At 34.7% G+C, this 17,824-nt stretch overlaps 3 protein-coding genes and 1 pseudogene across 4 annotated transcripts; 2 read left to right on the top strand and 2 right to left on the bottom strand.

The window, feature by feature from the left end:
- Positions 1-615: 615 nt before the first annotated feature.
- On the top strand, positions 616-2,759 carry LOC111014824 (StAR lipid transfer-like protein). The gene is made up of 2 exons (XM_022289658.2): positions 616-862; positions 2,288-2,759. Exons 1-2 carry the CDS (start codon positions 647-649, stop codon positions 2,360-2,362), a joined length of 291 nt encoding a protein of 96 aa, XP_022145350.1. The 5' UTR covers positions 616-646; the 3' UTR covers positions 2,363-2,759.
- A 506-nt stretch (positions 2,760-3,265) lies between these two features.
- LOC111021585 (rRNA processing protein-like protein) lies at positions 3,266-7,245 on the bottom strand. Its single transcript, XM_022298603.2, has 14 exons — positions 7,089-7,245; positions 6,745-6,887; positions 6,427-6,671; positions 5,922-5,994; positions 5,698-5,772; positions 5,501-5,611; positions 5,367-5,409; positions 4,811-4,913; positions 4,334-4,436; positions 4,145-4,240; positions 4,038-4,067; positions 3,861-3,966; positions 3,701-3,785; positions 3,266-3,621 (listed from the first exon to the last, which is right to left on the bottom strand). The coding sequence occupies exons 2-14, from the start codon at positions 6,832-6,834 to the stop codon at positions 3,480-3,482; spliced, it is 1,302 nt and encodes a 433-aa protein (XP_022154295.1). The 5' UTR covers positions 6,835-6,887; positions 7,089-7,245; the 3' UTR covers positions 3,266-3,479.
- Positions 7,246-7,652: 407 nt separating this feature from the next.
- Positions 7,653-9,035, top strand: LOC111018829 (uncharacterized; annotated as a pseudogene). Its single transcript, XR_015790982.1, has 4 exons — positions 7,653-8,033; positions 8,301-8,459; positions 8,544-8,652; positions 8,739-9,035. The product of XR_015790982.1 is annotated as an uncharacterized LOC111018829 (transcript).
- A 740-nt stretch (positions 9,036-9,775) lies between these two features.
- LOC111014950 (uncharacterized) lies at positions 9,776-12,639 on the bottom strand. Its single transcript, XM_022289832.2, has 4 exons — positions 12,109-12,639; positions 10,718-10,882; positions 10,507-10,615; positions 9,776-10,331 (listed from the first exon to the last, which is right to left on the bottom strand). The coding sequence occupies exons 1-4, from the start codon at positions 12,451-12,453 to the stop codon at positions 10,150-10,152; spliced, it is 801 nt and encodes a 266-aa protein (XP_022145524.1). The 5' UTR covers positions 12,454-12,639; the 3' UTR covers positions 9,776-10,149.
- Between the last annotated feature and the right edge of the window lie 5,185 nt (positions 12,640-17,824).

The following is a 17,824-nucleotide window of genomic DNA, read 5'->3' as shown; positions in this document are numbered from 1 at the left end:
TCAAATGATATATAATAGTCAATTTTACTATTGCTCAATCAAGGCACCTATTTCTAAAAAAATAAAAAAACTCTAGTTCGAATCCTCACTCACTCAATAAATATACTTGTACCTATAAGAATTTCACCAATGGTAACCGTGGGAAAAATTATCCTAAGTGAAATTAAATATAAATAGGGAGGAAATAATCATGTAAGGGTTTGAATACAAGACCTCACATCCTGATACAAGATAAATAAACCACTATTCAACCCAAAAGTTTTAAGTTGATAGGTTGAGTAAATTTAATTTATTTATAGCATTCTTCCTCCCTCGTGGGCTTGAAAAATTATAACAAGTCCCAACAACACATTGGACAAAGGCCCAAGTGGCCTGACTATTTGGACAACGTCAGCGAACTGGGCCTTTGGCTGACTGTTGAAAGTAGGAGGTAAAATGTATAATTTTGAAGTGAAACATGAGTGGGAGAGGGGCGTGTGGTGTTGGTGGCGTGGCGCCGACGTGATGAACATAATTTATGAGAGGGGATGAAGTTTTAGCCCACAAAGACTTGAAGCCTAGCAACATCCAGGCCCAGGCCCATTTAGCCCATAAAACACTTCTAAATTGCTAAGCGAGAGTTAGCTGAGGGAAACCGGAGAGACAAATGGAGGATAACGGAGGAGACGGTGGTAGCAACGCCCACTGGTGGTGGGCTTTGGCCGGCGCAACTCAATTTGGTTGGGGAATAGCCTCTTTCAGGCGAGGATTCATCGGCAATTCTAGCCTCATGCCCTTTAAGGCCTTCGCCGTTGCTTCGCTTTTCGTCGGCGCCGCCGCCTCATCCGCCATCGCTTCCCTCAAAGCCTCCGGCATTCACAAGGTCACTTTCCTACTCTGCATTTACCAGTCGCATTTCTTCTCCCTCCCCCCGACTTTGGATTAGGTCAGATGCTAATTGAACAACTTTGATTAATCTTGCTTTGACCTTTCATCGCCCCTTGGCATAAAATTTCATGTATGTATTTTGAAGGGAACTTGCCTCGTCCAGATTATGTTTGTTTGTAGGCCGTGTATTTAGTTAATTTTTAGGCAAATAAAAGTCATTTTTAGTTTTTGAACAGCTCGGTTAACTTCTCTGTTGTTTATTTTGAGCAAATTACATCCTACATGAGAGGAAGTAATGAAATTAATAATAAAAGTTCCATTAAAAAAAAAAAATCTGTATGTAATTAGCTGAAGCTACATTTTTGCGATATTAGCTTTTTAGGTTTGGGTATTTTGTTGTTGAGCTGGAGTATTTTAGGTTCAAGTATGCTCGTAGTTGCATTGGACATTCATGTAATATAAATATTCTGTTGGATGAATTATAAGTGACTTTTGGTTGGTTTATGAACAATTTTCTAATTGAGTCTTAAAGAGGTATTAGTAACAAACAATAACAACGCTTGTTAGATTTAAGATTTTATTTGATGAAAAATTTGAAGTTGAAGGGATAGAATTTATTCTCTCTTAATGCTTGGTACACTTGGAAATGACATACAAGTTAAATAGTATTTAGAATGATTAATCATTTACAGCCTTCAAACGGTACTGCCCTTCTGGTGAAGGTTTGAAGCTTGATGTGAGAATTTAACCCAAGTTCCTCGTATTTCCATAGAGTATTGGAGTCAAAGTCAAGTCCAACACCATGAATATATAAAGGAAAATCATATACTCTGTATTGCTCTACACTGGAACGAAGTACTGTTTTCATAGTGTTGGATTCTCTTGATAAATTTCTCTTATATTATAGAAATCATTAAGGTTTTGGGTTCACGAGTGAGGATATATTAACATAAGAAGTTATATATATACCATTGCCTTGAAGTCTTCTGTTAGCTAGTGCAATGCAAAAGTGAACAGTTGATGTTTTCAGTCATACGAATAACAGAAGATGGATACTCTTGCATCTTCGCTACCGTCATCAGGTTCTGTTTAGAAGTGGGGATGGTTTGTCTTTGTTTTCATGCATATCATAGCTTCATTGCCATTAGTTTGATTGGCAGATTGATTCTGTCAAGAGGTATGCTACTTTTATGTAGGAAAGCGTTCATGGCTACGATAGAAATAAGATCTCAATGTCTTCATGACTGAACTTAGGAGAAAGAACTCTAGTAATGAGGCATTATTTTCATCCAATATGTAATGGTTGTGCTGGAAAGACGTTATTATTCATAGCATACCGACATTTTGGACTTGTTTGGGAAACAAAAGTAGTAACATAGTAAATCAGGGGTTTGAAAATTTGTGGGTTGTGTTGTTGCAGGTGGAAGACGTGATGGAAATTGGGGCTAGTATCAGGAGTGGATTGGGGGTTCGTCCAAGGGCACGAGATGAATGAGTTTTCGATTAGTTTGCTGGGCTGGTGGCTGTGTTTAGTGTTTACCTTCAGTTTCAGGAATTCAATTTTGGAGAGACTACACAATTTTCACAGCACAAGTCGATTCGGGTCGAGTCAAGCCTCCGGATTGGCCAGGCCATAACACAGACTGATTATGTGAACCTTGGACTTGGATGGATGGTAAAAGAGTCATCAGGAAGGGGGGGCGATTCCTTTTTATTGACCCCATAATTCGATACTTTATGTATGAAATGAGTCTTGATATTATTTTACCTTGTGGCGTAGCAAATAGCAATGAGCTCACCTCACATAGTTTACTTTACTGCTTAATTTTGTATTTCCATAACCTTCCAAAAGCAACAATTTCTTTTTTATTTATTTATTTATTTTGCTAAAATCGTTCTTTATTTTAGTCGTCAATCCTTGTTTTTCTTCTCTCCTCAGTTCCGGTCACGCAAACTTAGATTTCTTGTGAATGGGTAATTTCATTCTTTCAAAAATATTTGTATGTATTTAAAAAAAAAAACAATTACAAATACAATATATATTTTGCTATAATTTATTATCCATCAATGGTATTCAAGAAAAAAATTTCTGCATGTTATTATTCTATGTTTTGGTTATTGATCTATAAAAACAGAAATTAACGAAAACAGCTAGAAAATGGATGAATTTCGACAAAATTATTTTTTCAGAAGTCAAAATTGGCTTCTTCAATGTCAATTGACCTAAACTATAATAATTTTGAGTAACATACACTTCAACATTTGTTATATAATAATTTATTTAAATCGTATATATTCGTTTTGAGATATTTGAGTAATGGCAGACGATAAGTAGCTAGTCAAATCGAGTGCCCTTAGCTCACCCATTTTCAGATGGCATATTTGAGAGAACAATAAATAAATAAAAAGGTAAGTATATATATCTAATATTTCATTCCCCAACTTTAAACATAGCTCAAAAGCACATACCTCCTATTAAAGGTTGCAGTGCGAATTTGCACCCCAAAGTATGTAAATAAAATTCTCCACATAAAAAAGGAAGAAGAATGATGGAAAGCCTAAGAAATAAACGAGAAAGTAAAAAGACAAAATCCAAAAAAGAGAGTGTTAAACTAAATGGCAGTTGTAGTTGCAGTTGTAGTTGGGTTGTGGAGTTTCAAGCCAAAGATGTTGCTGATTAGTTTGGGAGTGGCCTCGTGAAGATCCAGCGGCAGAGGAGGCATGAAATTCACTATCTTTTCGTGTATATTATATCTACAACCAGTACAAGTACAACACTAATCAATTTTCATATTCATACCAGAACCAACAAACCATGGAATTACAAACTCACCTTATCTTTCGACTCTTCGAGGCTCGCCGATCCACTATCTTTCTCTTCTTCGTTTGCAGCCTTTTCAGTGCATAAAACGCCGTCTCTGTTCACAACATTCACAAACACCATCAACATCCATAACTACTTTTGTTATGTTACACATACACACAATCCTTACCAGATGAATTTGGATCAATCGTCTCAAAGAATTCCTTCAATAATTGCTGATAAAATTCTGAGTCATCCACAAGCTCAGGGTCACCTCCTCCTTCAGCTTCTGCTTCCTAATCCAAAACAAACAGTTGATAATCAAATACTATTGAAAATTTAAATAAATAACCACCATCAGTATTACCTGTGGCTTGCTCTTGGCTCCGTCAACGACCTGCCATCCGCAGCCATACAATAGCATTAGCACAATGGAAATGGAGTACTACAGGACAATTAGTTACTGTTTCTTACCGTCCCAAATACTTGTACGGTCGATCTCCTTAGTTGCATCCGATTAAGCATCCTACTCGGGTCTCTCATATATGCAGCTACTTGTTCACTAATATTCTGTGTTGTGTCACCATCAGCATTACAAGTAAGTCATGCTACCTTTCTTCTCTCGCACAAAACAAGCATGGTTTATACATGGGAGGAGCTAACCTGATTGAAGGCCTGCAGTTTGCCTTTTATAGCTGCAGCACCTGTTGTAACCTGTGTTTTCCTATGCCATTTGTCGATTGACTTGTCTCTGAAAGCACCTATCCTACAACATACCAACACGTATGCCTTACTCAACATCCATTCCCTAGAAGCTACATAAATAAACTTTATTGGGTGGTGGGGGGATGCAAAGCTTTGGAATGATAATGAAACCAAGTCGAAAATAATTAATCTGTTTCAATATCAAGAGAGGAAATGACCTCCAACACCTATATAGCATTAAGAAACAGGAAAGATTCATCATCAAACTATAACCAGCTACCTACACAAAACTAAGCCCCTGTGCAACCTAATCCTTTCTTCAAAGTAATCGTCTGATGGCTAAACAGATTCAAACTATACTAGTTTTTCAATGAAAGGTGAATACGAGTCCAGTATAATGGCTTTTCGTTAAGAAAAAGGGGAGTAGTGGAGTACCTTTGATTCATCTGAGCGACTCGGGACCAATCTTCATCATTTTCAGTTTGAGTATCTATGGTTTTAGAAGACTCCAAGTGCTTTACTGATCCTCCAGGATGGCCTATAGAAGAAGGATAGAGCTTTATCAGAGTCAACTCATGCCCCAATATATTTCCATTGGTTTACACAAACATTTTCAGTTTCATCAGTCCAACAAGAAAAAGCTCTAATGACATCTTACAGATCCATAAGAAGCACAATAATCTTAATGCATATTTTAAGATGTTAAGATTCTAGAAGAAAATGGGGCACTAGCAATATGCAATTCATAAAATCATGATGATCATGCCCAACAAAACTTCCAAGACAAGATTTACAGCACATCATTGACCTAACAAGCCCACTGCTATAAGCACAATCAGAGCTCCCATTATTGAAACAAATGAACAGTAAAGGAACCCAATCATCCCATCAAAGTTGGTTCCCCCTTCTCTCTCCAACAAGCTAATACCATATTATGCATGATATAGATATATACGACATAGAAAGATACAGAGACCAAAATTTTTCATACCATCGGTCGCTTGGTCAATATGCTTATTATTCTCAAGTAAAGCCTGTCACAACAAAGTACCGTAGGGTTAATAGAAGACATATCAACCATGGACATCATAGATGTAAGGTACAATTTTCAATAAAACGACATACCTCTTGTAGTTCCAATAAAGAATTTAATGCATTTTTTGATGATGTAATCAAATCTGAATATGCCACCTCAACAGCCTTGTCTAACTCACAAAATGAGGTCTTAACTGGCTCCTGCAGGTCAAAGACTATTTTGAACAAAATTTTCACTTGACACTATAAAAGAATAGATTTCAAGAATTGTAGTTCTACCAAGAGACCTTTGGCAATCTATTTGAATTGGAGAATGCCTTTTGAAGCAAAAATCTCAACTCAAGACTTCTGTCCCACAAAGCCTGAAACCAGAAAGGAAATATTCTTAGAATCTTAGACCGTCCAGCAAACTGTAAAGACAAAATAGAACTTCTGCAATTATGTTACATTGCACTAAAAAATGAACCACTTCAGTAGAACATGTAATTGAAGCACAGAAAATATGACATACCCTTTGATTCTTCACTGCTTGACCTTTAAGAAGATCTTCATCCTTGTGTTGCTTCAAATTCTTCAAAATGTCTCTGAATCAAACAATAACGCAGGAAAATTTGAACACACCAAAGATGCAATGATAGGAAAATTTGACAAAACCACACATCAAAAACTCAAAAGTTAAAAATGCTAAAATAAAAGGATAACTTGAGTTATTGCATGAAAATACTGTGAATAAAAGAGACAAGAACTTTAGGATAAACATAGGCAAATATGATTGTTCCTGTTAATAATTTTTTATTTGCACGAGCAACTTTAAAGCGTGGGCTTTAAAAGACCATTTTCGGTGCAGTTTTGCCGTCTGAAAAAAAAAGAAAAAGAAAAAAGACAACACTAGAAGGAGAACACAATTTACGTATTCATTTATATTCTTTTCTGGCGCACGAATAAGTCCAGGAATTGGAAACAGGCACTGATTTATTATGTGCAAAAGGCAGCAATGAAAAGAATTTAACACTTACTGTTCCTGATGACGAAGATTCATATATTCTTTTTCAAGTTCCTCCATTTCAGCATCATTATGGTCATCATTTTGCACACCACCGGCTTCTTCTTCAGCACTCCAATCTCCGTCCTCCACCCCTACATCTTCTTCTTCTACTTCCTCCTCATCCTCTTCTTCATCATCGTCCTCTTCGTCCTCGTCTACTTGTTCTTCGTCCTCTGAATTGTCATCTTCGTCGCTGAAGTATTCCTCTTCCCCAGCCTAGTAACAAAGCTCAATTAAACAAGGAGTGAGAAAAGAAATTACTATATACCAAAAAGAAAAACCAACTTACAGCAAGTTCCAAATCGTCCATGTCTTCAAAATCTTCAGACCCACTATCAGTTGTTTGTGATTTTTTCGACCTTTTTGATGCAGACCCCATCTTGTGCGTCGAAACTCCAAGAACGTAATTTGTTGGAACAATTTGTTAAATTGCTGCAAAACAACAAAGGCTATCAATTGACAGCTGCAAGAAGAGAAGAAAAAACGAAAGACCAACCAATACAAAGGTAAAGTGAGAAAAAGAAAAGATGAAAACAGAAGCGAAAATGGTTTATCGATAGCCGCCACGAGAGGAAGGGGTTGGTCGGCGGGGACGGATACAAACACACACAAAGAGAGCAGTCGGCAACTTACCCGGTTACTGGTTAGAAGCGCCGGAGATTTAGCTTCGTTGAGGGAGGGGTTTGAATGTGGCGCCTCTACCCTACTAAACGCAGGGGCGATCATTCGGTTTTCGGCCGAACCGAACCGAAGTAACGACTTCGGTTTTGATCTGTGGACCAAACCAATTACAAAAAGGAAAAAACCACGAGAATTTGAATAACTAATTTAACTATGTTTGTTTTTTTTTAATACAATGCTGAGATAGATCCTTAGTAAGGAAAACGTGTTAATTTTCATTGAATTATGCATATAATTCGATTTAAATTTTTATAATTCAAAGAGATAGTTAAAAAAGGACTAGAATTAAGAGAAAATATTAAAGATAATTTGATAAAGTCATTAGTGTATAATTTTTTTTAATACTATATGTAAGGATGTAAATCTAATCACAGCTTCTTAATTTCTTAATTGAATATATATACCAACTACTTATAAGCTTGCCTCGTTTTGATGCAATTATATATAATATAGTTTGATATGGATTTAATCACTAAATTTATTAAGCGACTATTTAGCACAAGCTTGACATTTGGTGTTGGACTCATCCGGCCGCCGTATTCCACTAAGCTCGCCATTGGTTTCGTTTTCTCTGACAATGGACTCCTCAGGCGCGGACGGAATTTCCCCGGACTTTTTCCAAAACGTCGACGTTATGCGTCATGGTGATCGTCTCGACTTCTCCGACCCATCATGGGCGGCCACGACGGCCCGTCCATGGGACCCGCCCCTCATGGAAGACGCCTCGTCCGGGCTTTCAACACGGGTCGGATCCTCACGAACCATCTCGGATCCCCGATCCACCGGGTATACGTCTCTCCCTTCCTTCGTTGTCTTCAGACGGCCGCACAAGTTGTCTCCGCCGTCGACTCTACTGCAACCGGCCACCGTGATTCCGCCGCTCACGCCCAACTCAAGGTTAGACTCCGCCCAGATTTTGACTTCCCATGAATATTTGAGGATTAAGATCGGCCATCATATACCCTGCTATACAATTTTGTTTCCTGTTTTTATAATAAAGAAAAACGTAGTTGCTTTGGGTAACTTCTCTTAAACAAAAAACATAAATAATTGGCAAAGGCTCAAGCTTCTAAAAAACCAGAAACAAGAATCGAGAACTTTAATCAGGTCGTAAAATTGGAAAATTTAGACAAACAGATTGAAGGATGAGAATATGGATTGAAGGTGTGCGTAGAATATGGATTATGTGAGAAGCTAAACTATAAAGCAATCCCAGCAGAAGTGGCTCCAAGGGATTGGAAGTGGGGTTTCAGCTCCACAGACCTTCAAACTGTACTGCCCCCTGATTATGACGACCATTCCGTAGAACCTGTATATAAAGAGGTACAAAAAAAAACACAAATCATTTGCAGTAATAGTACTAGTACTTGTACTTAATTAGTTTATAATCAAAATTTTCACCTCCAGATGCCACAATTTGGAGAGCTCCCCACGGCCATACGGTGTCGATTTCAAGAGGTTTTTCAGCGTCTAGCAGATAATAACCATTATGAGAACATCATGCTTATCACTCATGGTAATTGAAGAACAATTTTCCCTTTTTCTATGTTGTTTAGTTTAGATTAGTTATGGAAATTGTGTAGATGTGGGTAATGTTTTCAGGTATAGGAGTTGGAGTCGTTGTTTCGACCTGTTTGAAGGATGATACAAGGGTTGTTCAAGTTGATTATTGTGGATATGTATATTGAGGAGACCCATTTTTCGCAGACTTGATTCCTTCATTGCTGGAAATTTTGAGTTGCGTTCATTCGATGACACAGCTGGTATCAAATTTTCCCGATGAGTACTGGAAATGAAGTCTTCGTTACATTTTGTTTTAGAAAATTAATCTTAGTACTCTTATGTTTCTGGACACACACAAAAACACTTTTAATTCCACAAATCTCATTGCTGTGACCATAGTATACTCCTCGTTGATATCGAAATAGAGATCTCATTTAAAAGATCAGGTACATCATCTCTTCTATACCACTCAACTATAAAGTACATCAACAGATGCTACAATAATATGTAGATGCGTTTTAGATGGTAGAATGACTATATTATCTACTTCTATTAAACGTGATTGACTCAATTGTGACTGTTCATTGTAACTGTTATAGTCATAATAATCATAAGTTCAATACCATTGATGTCCAATTCTGCGTTGATGAGAGAAAATCTTGGATGTAATCGAGAGAATTGGAGAAAAAGAAGGAAGACGAAGAGAGGGGAAGAGAGAGCAAAAAGAAAAAAAATCAATAAAAATAATAGAAAATTATTTAATATTGCCATGTGATCTAGAATTTGATAACTGAATTAACTAACCATGATAGACCATCTAGAACTAATCAGTATTTTAAAAGTGCTTTTAAGTACTTTCTTGAGCCTAATAATAGATACTCGGGCCAAAGCATTATACAAGTTAATAATACTTTCAAACTTTCCTTAAAAATACTTGTGCATAATAATACTTTCAAACTTTCCTAAAAATACTTGTACATCACGTTCATGATGTTATTGTTCAAGGGTAGTCTTTTTTTTCAACCACATACGAAAGTAAGAATTTCAATATCTAATTTTTAGTCGAGGATATATGGCTAAACCAATTGAATGAGTGAAAATACAAGATCTCTCATCGCTATTGTGCAACTTCCTGGTATCTAAGCAAAATATATAATTCTTTTCTGAAAACAAATCTTATCATTACCAAACTGATAGAAAACAAAACAACAGAATGGCCGTGGGGAAGGAGACCATATAGAATGAGATACAATAAAACGTCACGTTGGTTAGATCACTATTGACTTCACATCACTTTCTTTTTCTCTCCTTAACAATAATCATCACTACAATATTATCACTTTCTAAAACAATATCACAGATTCCAGACTCATTTATTCAAAGAAAACCAACAAAAATGAGAATGAGAGAGAGAGAGAGAGAGATCTTGATAATCCAATGCGTCACAGTATCAAAGAAGCAGCAGCAAATAATAGAGTCTGATAATTTATTCTCAATGGAAGATGTGGTCTCATTCTTCAATGAATTTGATTCCACCTTGCTCCTCTCTCAGTATCGCCTCAAATTTTCCAAACACAAATGAATACCCTCTCTGAAAAACAGGCCTTCTAAGTTCAACAAATGCACAGTACTCAACTCCATACACCGTTGTATTTTCCTTAAACTCGGAAACCGCAACCCCCACTCCTTCGCCTGAAAACACACCGACGAACAAACAACATCTTAATGACATTTTAACTTTTTGCACGGATAATCTTTCAATATAAAACTTTGGTGTATAATTTTTGAATTATGACAAATTAAGGGGACTTTTTCCTTCTTTTGGTCCGCCCCTAGCAGCAACCGTAAATACCACTTAGTCACTTACCATGTGTGACAAGCAGCAAGTTCTCTGATGGATATTTATCAGCAAGGGTGTGGAACAATTGCACGTACCGAGTCCGAGTAACCTCTGCTGACCCTTCCCATGGAGGCATCTGAAGTTTCCAAGAGATCACGTTACTTAGGAATGTTCAAACAGGGGCAGAAATATTGAAGCTTTATTTGATAATGATTTTATTCGATTTGATGATATGTACCTCTTTATATACACGTTCTATGGAACGGTCGACATTGACGATGCCTGTGGGGAAAATAGCTTCAAGCTGTGGAATACTGAAATCCCAGTTCTCATCCTTTGGAGCCAAATCAGGTTTGATTGCTACATTGGTTAGCATCTCACACAGTCCATACTCTATAGAAACCTACAGAAAGATCCCAAGTCAAAACTCAGCATTAGCAATAGCATGAGAACTGAACTGTACAGAAAGAGGCTTGAGACAGCCAAATAAGTTGGTTTTGTTGGGAAGGCTACATCCTCTTTTCAAACTTCAAGATTCGCAACAATCTGAAATCAACTTTGAATTCATACAAGTCGAAGAGAGTAGTTCTCCAAATAATTAAAATATTCTCAGAGTCGTACTTTTCAGCTGTAGACTTGTCAAGATCTCTTTGTAAGAAAATGAAAGCACGTTAAGTGGAGCAGCAGTTGTTGAAATGATTTTTGAGGAGAAAAGTCAAACTGATCTCAAAGTTAAAAGTAAGCCTCTATTAACACTCTAATTTGACCTTTAAATTCCATGAACAGAAACAAAACAATTTTCACCGTTCAAAAGCAAAACAGTGAAAAGTATCGTCTGAGGCTGCAATTATTGAAATGAACTTTCTGTACCAAAGAACAAATCTTTGGTCTTAAGCAGTTGAGAAGAACTTTCCAACACCTTTTTTCCAAGCAACACTTGTTAGGAGATGTCACCTTCATCTGTCATTGTCAAGGAGACTGCACATTGTGGGCGTTCACAATTCGGTTTTTCACCAAACCGAAATTTAAACCATGATGATTCGTTTATTATACATGCAAATTGAACCAAAATAACTATTCTTGGAAGCCAATTTTAACTGAACCAAAGTCATGGTTTGGTTTTCTTGATTTTGAACTAAAATCTGTCTTTCACAGAAAAGCTAATGATCACAAAGAGGACAGGAAAAAGACAAGACAAGAAACTTCACAAATATTTTATCATACTAATGAACAAAAAGATAGAATACTTTTGGTTTTGGTGGCCTCCAAATCTCAACTTCAATCATCGCCCTGTTCCCAATGGAACTACTTTCAGTTTTACCCCATCATTTCTAATGCAAGGTGACTCAATCCGACAAAAACTTTCAACCTAATTGTTCGAACATGGAACGTAATTGGCCACACCCGACCTCTACCGGACATACCCATCACTATCTCAACGTCTGAAAATGTCAACTAAAATCGCTTAAGTGAACTTTTAAAACCAACAAATTTCATGAAAGAAACTTACGTAAAATCTCAGAAGCATCAGCTGAGAAGATAAAGAAAAGTCAACCGGCGACGTGTAAGAGATTGATTAATTATTTCTATAAATACGAAAAAGGCCACACGATGTGCAGTGCGTCTGACCTTAATCAGTGGGGAGGGATTGACGGCGGAGGAGGCGTCCGGGGCGGCGGAGGAGAGGGCGGAGACGACCTGGGCGGCGGTCTGGACGCAGCGGATGAAAGGGGAAACGAAGACTCGGTGAATAGGGAACCCGAGAAGGTTCCGGAAAGTCCGACCCGTATCGGAGGCCCGAACCAGGCCGTCCTTATAAAGGGGCGGGTCGAACGGGCGGGCGGCGGTGGCGACCCATGAGCGGTCGAAGTTATCGAGGCGGTCGCCGTGACGCATAACGACGACGTTTTGGTAAAAGTCCGGGTGGGGCTGGGGGTCGCCGTTCGATACGGCTTCGACATCGGAAAAGCTCATTGTTGTGTCGAGTTTCTCAAAAGGCAAAAAAGTAATTAAAAAGACTTTATAATAAAAACGTAAACTTTATAGTTATGTGTCCAAAACGCAAACGCCGTTTTATAAACCCAATGTGGGTCCCGCTGCATTGTATAAACGAGAAAAAAATTCTCCTCCTCCTCTTTCTTTCGTCTCGTCACCCAGAAGCAGTTGAATAAATCAAATGATATTATATTCTCTCCCATCTCACCAGATTTGAATAAATCAATCATGATTTTATTTTATTTTATTTTCTTGAACATACTTCCACTATTTAATGTATTTACGTTGGATCAAAAAATCGTTAATTTAAATTCTCAGTTATTTAATGTACATGAATTAAGAAATTTTATATCACCTTACTTAGAAAAATGGTAGGTTTGAATTTTATATCTTTTCTTTTTTTGTTAACAAATACTTTTGGTTTTCGTAACTTCGTTGAAGTAACCATTTAGTCTCTAAACTTTCGTTTGAAATTATTAACTCTCTTACTTTCAAATTAATAACAATTTATTCATCTTTGAAGTGAAATTTTTTGTATAATTTCTTATATATGTAGATCGAAAATCAATAAGAGACCAAATATATTTGTAAATTATAAACGAGAAATTGTTATATGACAAAAATTGACACATAATTTTGATGAGATTTTTTACGATTGAGACTAAATTATAACAAATTTTAAACTTTAGTAATTTTAGGGACTAAATTGTTTCCAATTTAAAAAATACATGGACTAAATCTTTACCGGCTAAAGAACAAATATATTCTTCAACCTTTTCATTTTATGTGGAGTGTCCGAGTTATTTTCACACCGCTTGACTAATATTATGTAAGTATTTCAATTTATACGTAACTTTGACTAATTTTATATATCTTAAAATGAATAAGACATATAAATAGTTTGAAAATACCGTATTTAGCTGAAAATTTGTCAATTTATGTAATGGGGTTTGATTTGTTTGTTAAAAAAAAAAGTATGAGTTTTACATATAGCGGGTGGACTTAATTATAATTCATGGTCTTAATTTTTAAAGCGAAAATGAGTTTTATCATATTCTACTTTTTTTTAGGGCTAAGTATTCCTACCATTATTTGTAGTTCTCCTATCAACTTGAAGCTCAAATAATTGTGGAATAAATTTTTAATCCTTCAATTTCTTCTAACTATCACAATCATGTAAAAATTTGATTAGCGAGATGAATTCAAATTTTAAAAATTTAAAATTTGTTCATACAAATCTTGATATTATACTATTTATAGTTTAAGCTAGTGAGACATCATATACTTTTGATTAACACATATAAATAAGTAGCCTGAAATTGAATGAGTACTCAAGTATCTATGTGTTTGCATTATCGAACACAGCTAAATGAATATAAAATATAACTCTAATTAAGTATTAAAGTAGAAAATGATTTTTTTTTTCTTATCGAACACGTAAGATTGCTTGCGCAATATATTGGATGTCATCTGGCTTTGGGCTTGGTTATTTCATAAGACAATTCGAAGGCCAGACTTTATCACCCCCACGTATTCTCCGAGCAATTTCCAATGTATTATTAGATTAATATTACTACAACATTTTATATATGGACAAATAATATTATTTATTATTCCAGTTTTACTTGGAATTCTAGTAGGACGTTGTTCACTCCACACCACAAACCACATATAAATATAAATTACATAAATTCAAATACATATTAAATTTGGCACAGTCCAAATATACATATTACATCAACCAAGTTTGATATGCATATTTTCCTAAAACGACTAAGTTCTAATAATAATTTCCACTATTTGATTTTTTTTTCTTTAGTACAAAGACAGAAGCAAGGGGGAGAATTAAAGAGCATGATGCTAACTCTTGCAGAAGGATAAAAAAAACTTTATTTTAAAAATAGGGGACATATATTTTATTTGAACTCAATATTTTAGGTCATCTAGTAAAAATACCCTATTATAATTAAAAGTGAAGAAACACATTTACTATATATTTAGAAAATAATAAAGAATAATAATTTAGTATTTTTGAATTATAAACGTTACATGCTAGTTCTAAAAATATTCATATTCGATAAGAAAATACTAAGCTCCTCACCCGTTAGGACCATCATTGAATATTTGATAACTAAGAAAGAGAAAGGTAAAAAATAGAAAATTTTGTTAAAATATAATTTCAATTTTTAAATAGTGGTTGAGATGGATGATAATTAATAAGTAGTTAACTATTTTCTCATTCTGAGGAGTGTTGGGGTACAAATGACAAGGGACAATATTATATTCATCTTGTTTCTTTTTCTTTTTAATTTTATTTAAAAAAAAAAGGAAAAATCTCCAACTGATCTCTCTTATAGGTTAATGTATAGAATTTGACTTCCAAGTCTCTTTTTTAATATTTCATCTATTTTCCCGAAGGGAAAGAATTAGGCTACTTTGTTCATCTACATCCCAACCAAAATTATCATCCATTTATTATAGTTAAATAAAATTCTAGTCGCTAACTTTTATATTTATTTTATTTTAACCTCGGTACGTATTTAAAATTTTTAATTTCAATATTTCAATTGTTTATAAAGATCCATCTTGGTACTAAATTTATATATGACATTTAACCTTTGTATGTCATATAATAAAGTTTAATTATAAAAGACACAGGACCAAAATGATTAAAGAAAAGACAGATTCAGTTGAAAAGTCTAACAATTATAACAATATTTGTTAATTTATTTTTAATTATATATTACGAATAGAAGTTACTTTCGTATGGGCAAAAAATGAGAAATATAATTAAATGAAGCGAACAAACAAACTAGTGACGTAGGACATATAAAGTATTAAAAGAATAAAATTATTTCAAAGTTGAAAAAAGAATCCTAACATGTCTATCTAAATATTGTTTAGAATTAGGAATGGTCAAACTCTTACACGATTAATTATTACCACCTAACCAAATATTAGGGAGTTTGATATTTGTTTCATAATAATTAACCAACGTGTATGCAAATTCGCTAACTTCCTTTGAGATCAAGACCTCAACCTAGAACAACAACGGATTAGTTTTAACTTTTCTAACCTTTAGACCAATGCAATCATAAGTAAATAATTTTTATCTTTCGAGCATTTCAATTTTGATGCCAATTTCTAATTCTTTTTTTTAATCCAAACATGAAGTCTAAAGTCCGTAAAAAAAAAAAAGAGTTTAAACTTTTTTTTAACCATATGGGAGTTGAAACATTTCAAATAAAAGTTGTCTATATTATGTCAATAGATACAATATTTCCCCCTAAAAGAAGATACAATATTTCAAGTTTTCTAGTCACTATTTTTATTTTTAAATATGTCTACACACTTTCAAATACTTTGTTTTGGTCAATAAAATTTTATATTATATTCATAGAAAATTGATGCTGGATAAGTCTATGAACCAAAATACAAAATTCATGTGATGAACAAAACATTTTTTTTAAAAGATAAAAGTTTAGAAATTAAAATAAAATATTTAAAATGAATAATTCAAATGAAATAAGTGCAGAAGTTTATGAGCTTTGATTAAAACTAAAAAAAAAAAAAATATTTTGCCATTCACGGATGGAAAAGTGAAATTCAAATAAATAACCTAATATAGAAGACTTTGGAAGTTACTAGCTAGAATTGATAATTTGCCAATTGTTTTGGACTTTATGTTTTAAAATAAGATAAGGGTTGGTATACCGGAAAAAAATAAATTTATCTAACCGGAGAAATTTAATTAAAATATGATTTATCATTTTGTCAATTCTCTCCCTCGAGGAATCGCCAAAACTATTTAAAAAAAAAAACCATCAAGTCTTCTCTAAAAGAAAATAAAAATCAAGTGAAGAAAAACTGCATTAGTTGAACGTTAATTTTTGCCCAAATTATTTGAAAAAGTAAAACATGAACCACGTGAAGAGTCTACACGGGCCTATTTTTTTAATTATAAAAAAATAAAAAAAAGGGTGAAGTCTACCAATCAAAGGAGGAGCAGTGGTACGTGGGAAGCCTGTTTCATAATTTTTATTATAAGGACATTTTTTAAGTATAAAATTTGGATATTAACTTCATTGATGATATTTAGTGTTATCAGAGTGCAAGTCCAAGACCTCACACTTCGTATCTCCCTTCAGCCACGCTGATCAAGTTAGCAGAGGATCGGAAGAGGTCGAGCACCGATCCTAGGGGCGAGCGCATCTAGACCATCCGTACGAAGGACAGTTAGGTGTGGTCAACAGAGACGTCGACACCCTGTACACAAACCGCGATATGCCTCATAGGATCGTCCAAAATGCCGTCACGCTCCCCAATGTGGCACATTGGGAGGAAAAATATAATGACAGTGGTCTGTATGACTCCGAAGCGCAACATGACATATTATCTCCGATATCTGCCCCACACTTATGGACTCACACACTCTCTCTCCATATATAAATTAAGGAAGAGAGCAACTCTAATCGAAATAAGCTAACTTTCCATACACAATTCCTTGTAAAAATTTGATACACACTCAAACTCTCACTCGAGATTATGTATTAAGACTGGACACTATAATACTAGTATTAGTTAGAATAACTAATTTGGGTCTTTTTAGTTAAAGGCTCTCACAAGTCTATAAATAGCCTTAAATATCTATATATACAATACGGGAGGATTTCAAAATACAAGAAAACTCTCATCCATGTGCAAGATATTCAACATTATGCTTCGTATTTGTTTTCTCCCAACTTAATTATAACTTAACATTTATTCAATAGAGCACTACATTCTTTGCTTATAGGAGGTGATGTACGAAAATTTAATTTCTAGAAGGCAATTCTAAAGGGTAATATTGTAACTTCCTAGGTAATATATTTATAAATTTAATATGTCACTTTTGTGTCCTAACTCATCACTACCAAAAGTGAGATTTTATCCCAAAAAATGAAAAAGAAAAACAATTATACCAAAAGTGAGAGATTGTTTTTATGAATGGTGCAAATAAGAATTTGAATTTAACTACCATATGATGTAGCTAGGTAACTCATGATATATAGTATAACTGATCATACATATGGTCTTTCAAATTTATAGTATATATTTGATCATAATATTTAATAGATTAAATTAACATTTAGCCTAGTTTTAATTTAATAGTCTATATATGGTTCAAATATTTTCAATCATATTTATGATTGCGTTAAATGTCTTGAAACGTCCTATAATAATCAAATGCTTAAGTTTTCTTACATGGTAGGTTCTCTTTCGACATTACCAAATAGAGACAAAAAAGGAGGTGGATTTTGAAGGTATTGATTAGGATTTTTGAATATGTGTCCAAACTTGCCACTTATTA

This window comes from Momordica charantia (assembly GCF_013281855.1).
Source record: "Momordica charantia cultivar OHB3-1 chromosome 5 unlocalized genomic scaffold, Mcharantia_2.0 BLBB01000005.1, whole genome shotgun sequence".
Lineage (NCBI taxonomy): Eukaryota > Viridiplantae > Streptophyta > Magnoliopsida > Cucurbitales > Cucurbitaceae > Momordica > Momordica charantia.
This window is presented reverse-complemented; position numbering and strand designations above follow the sequence as displayed.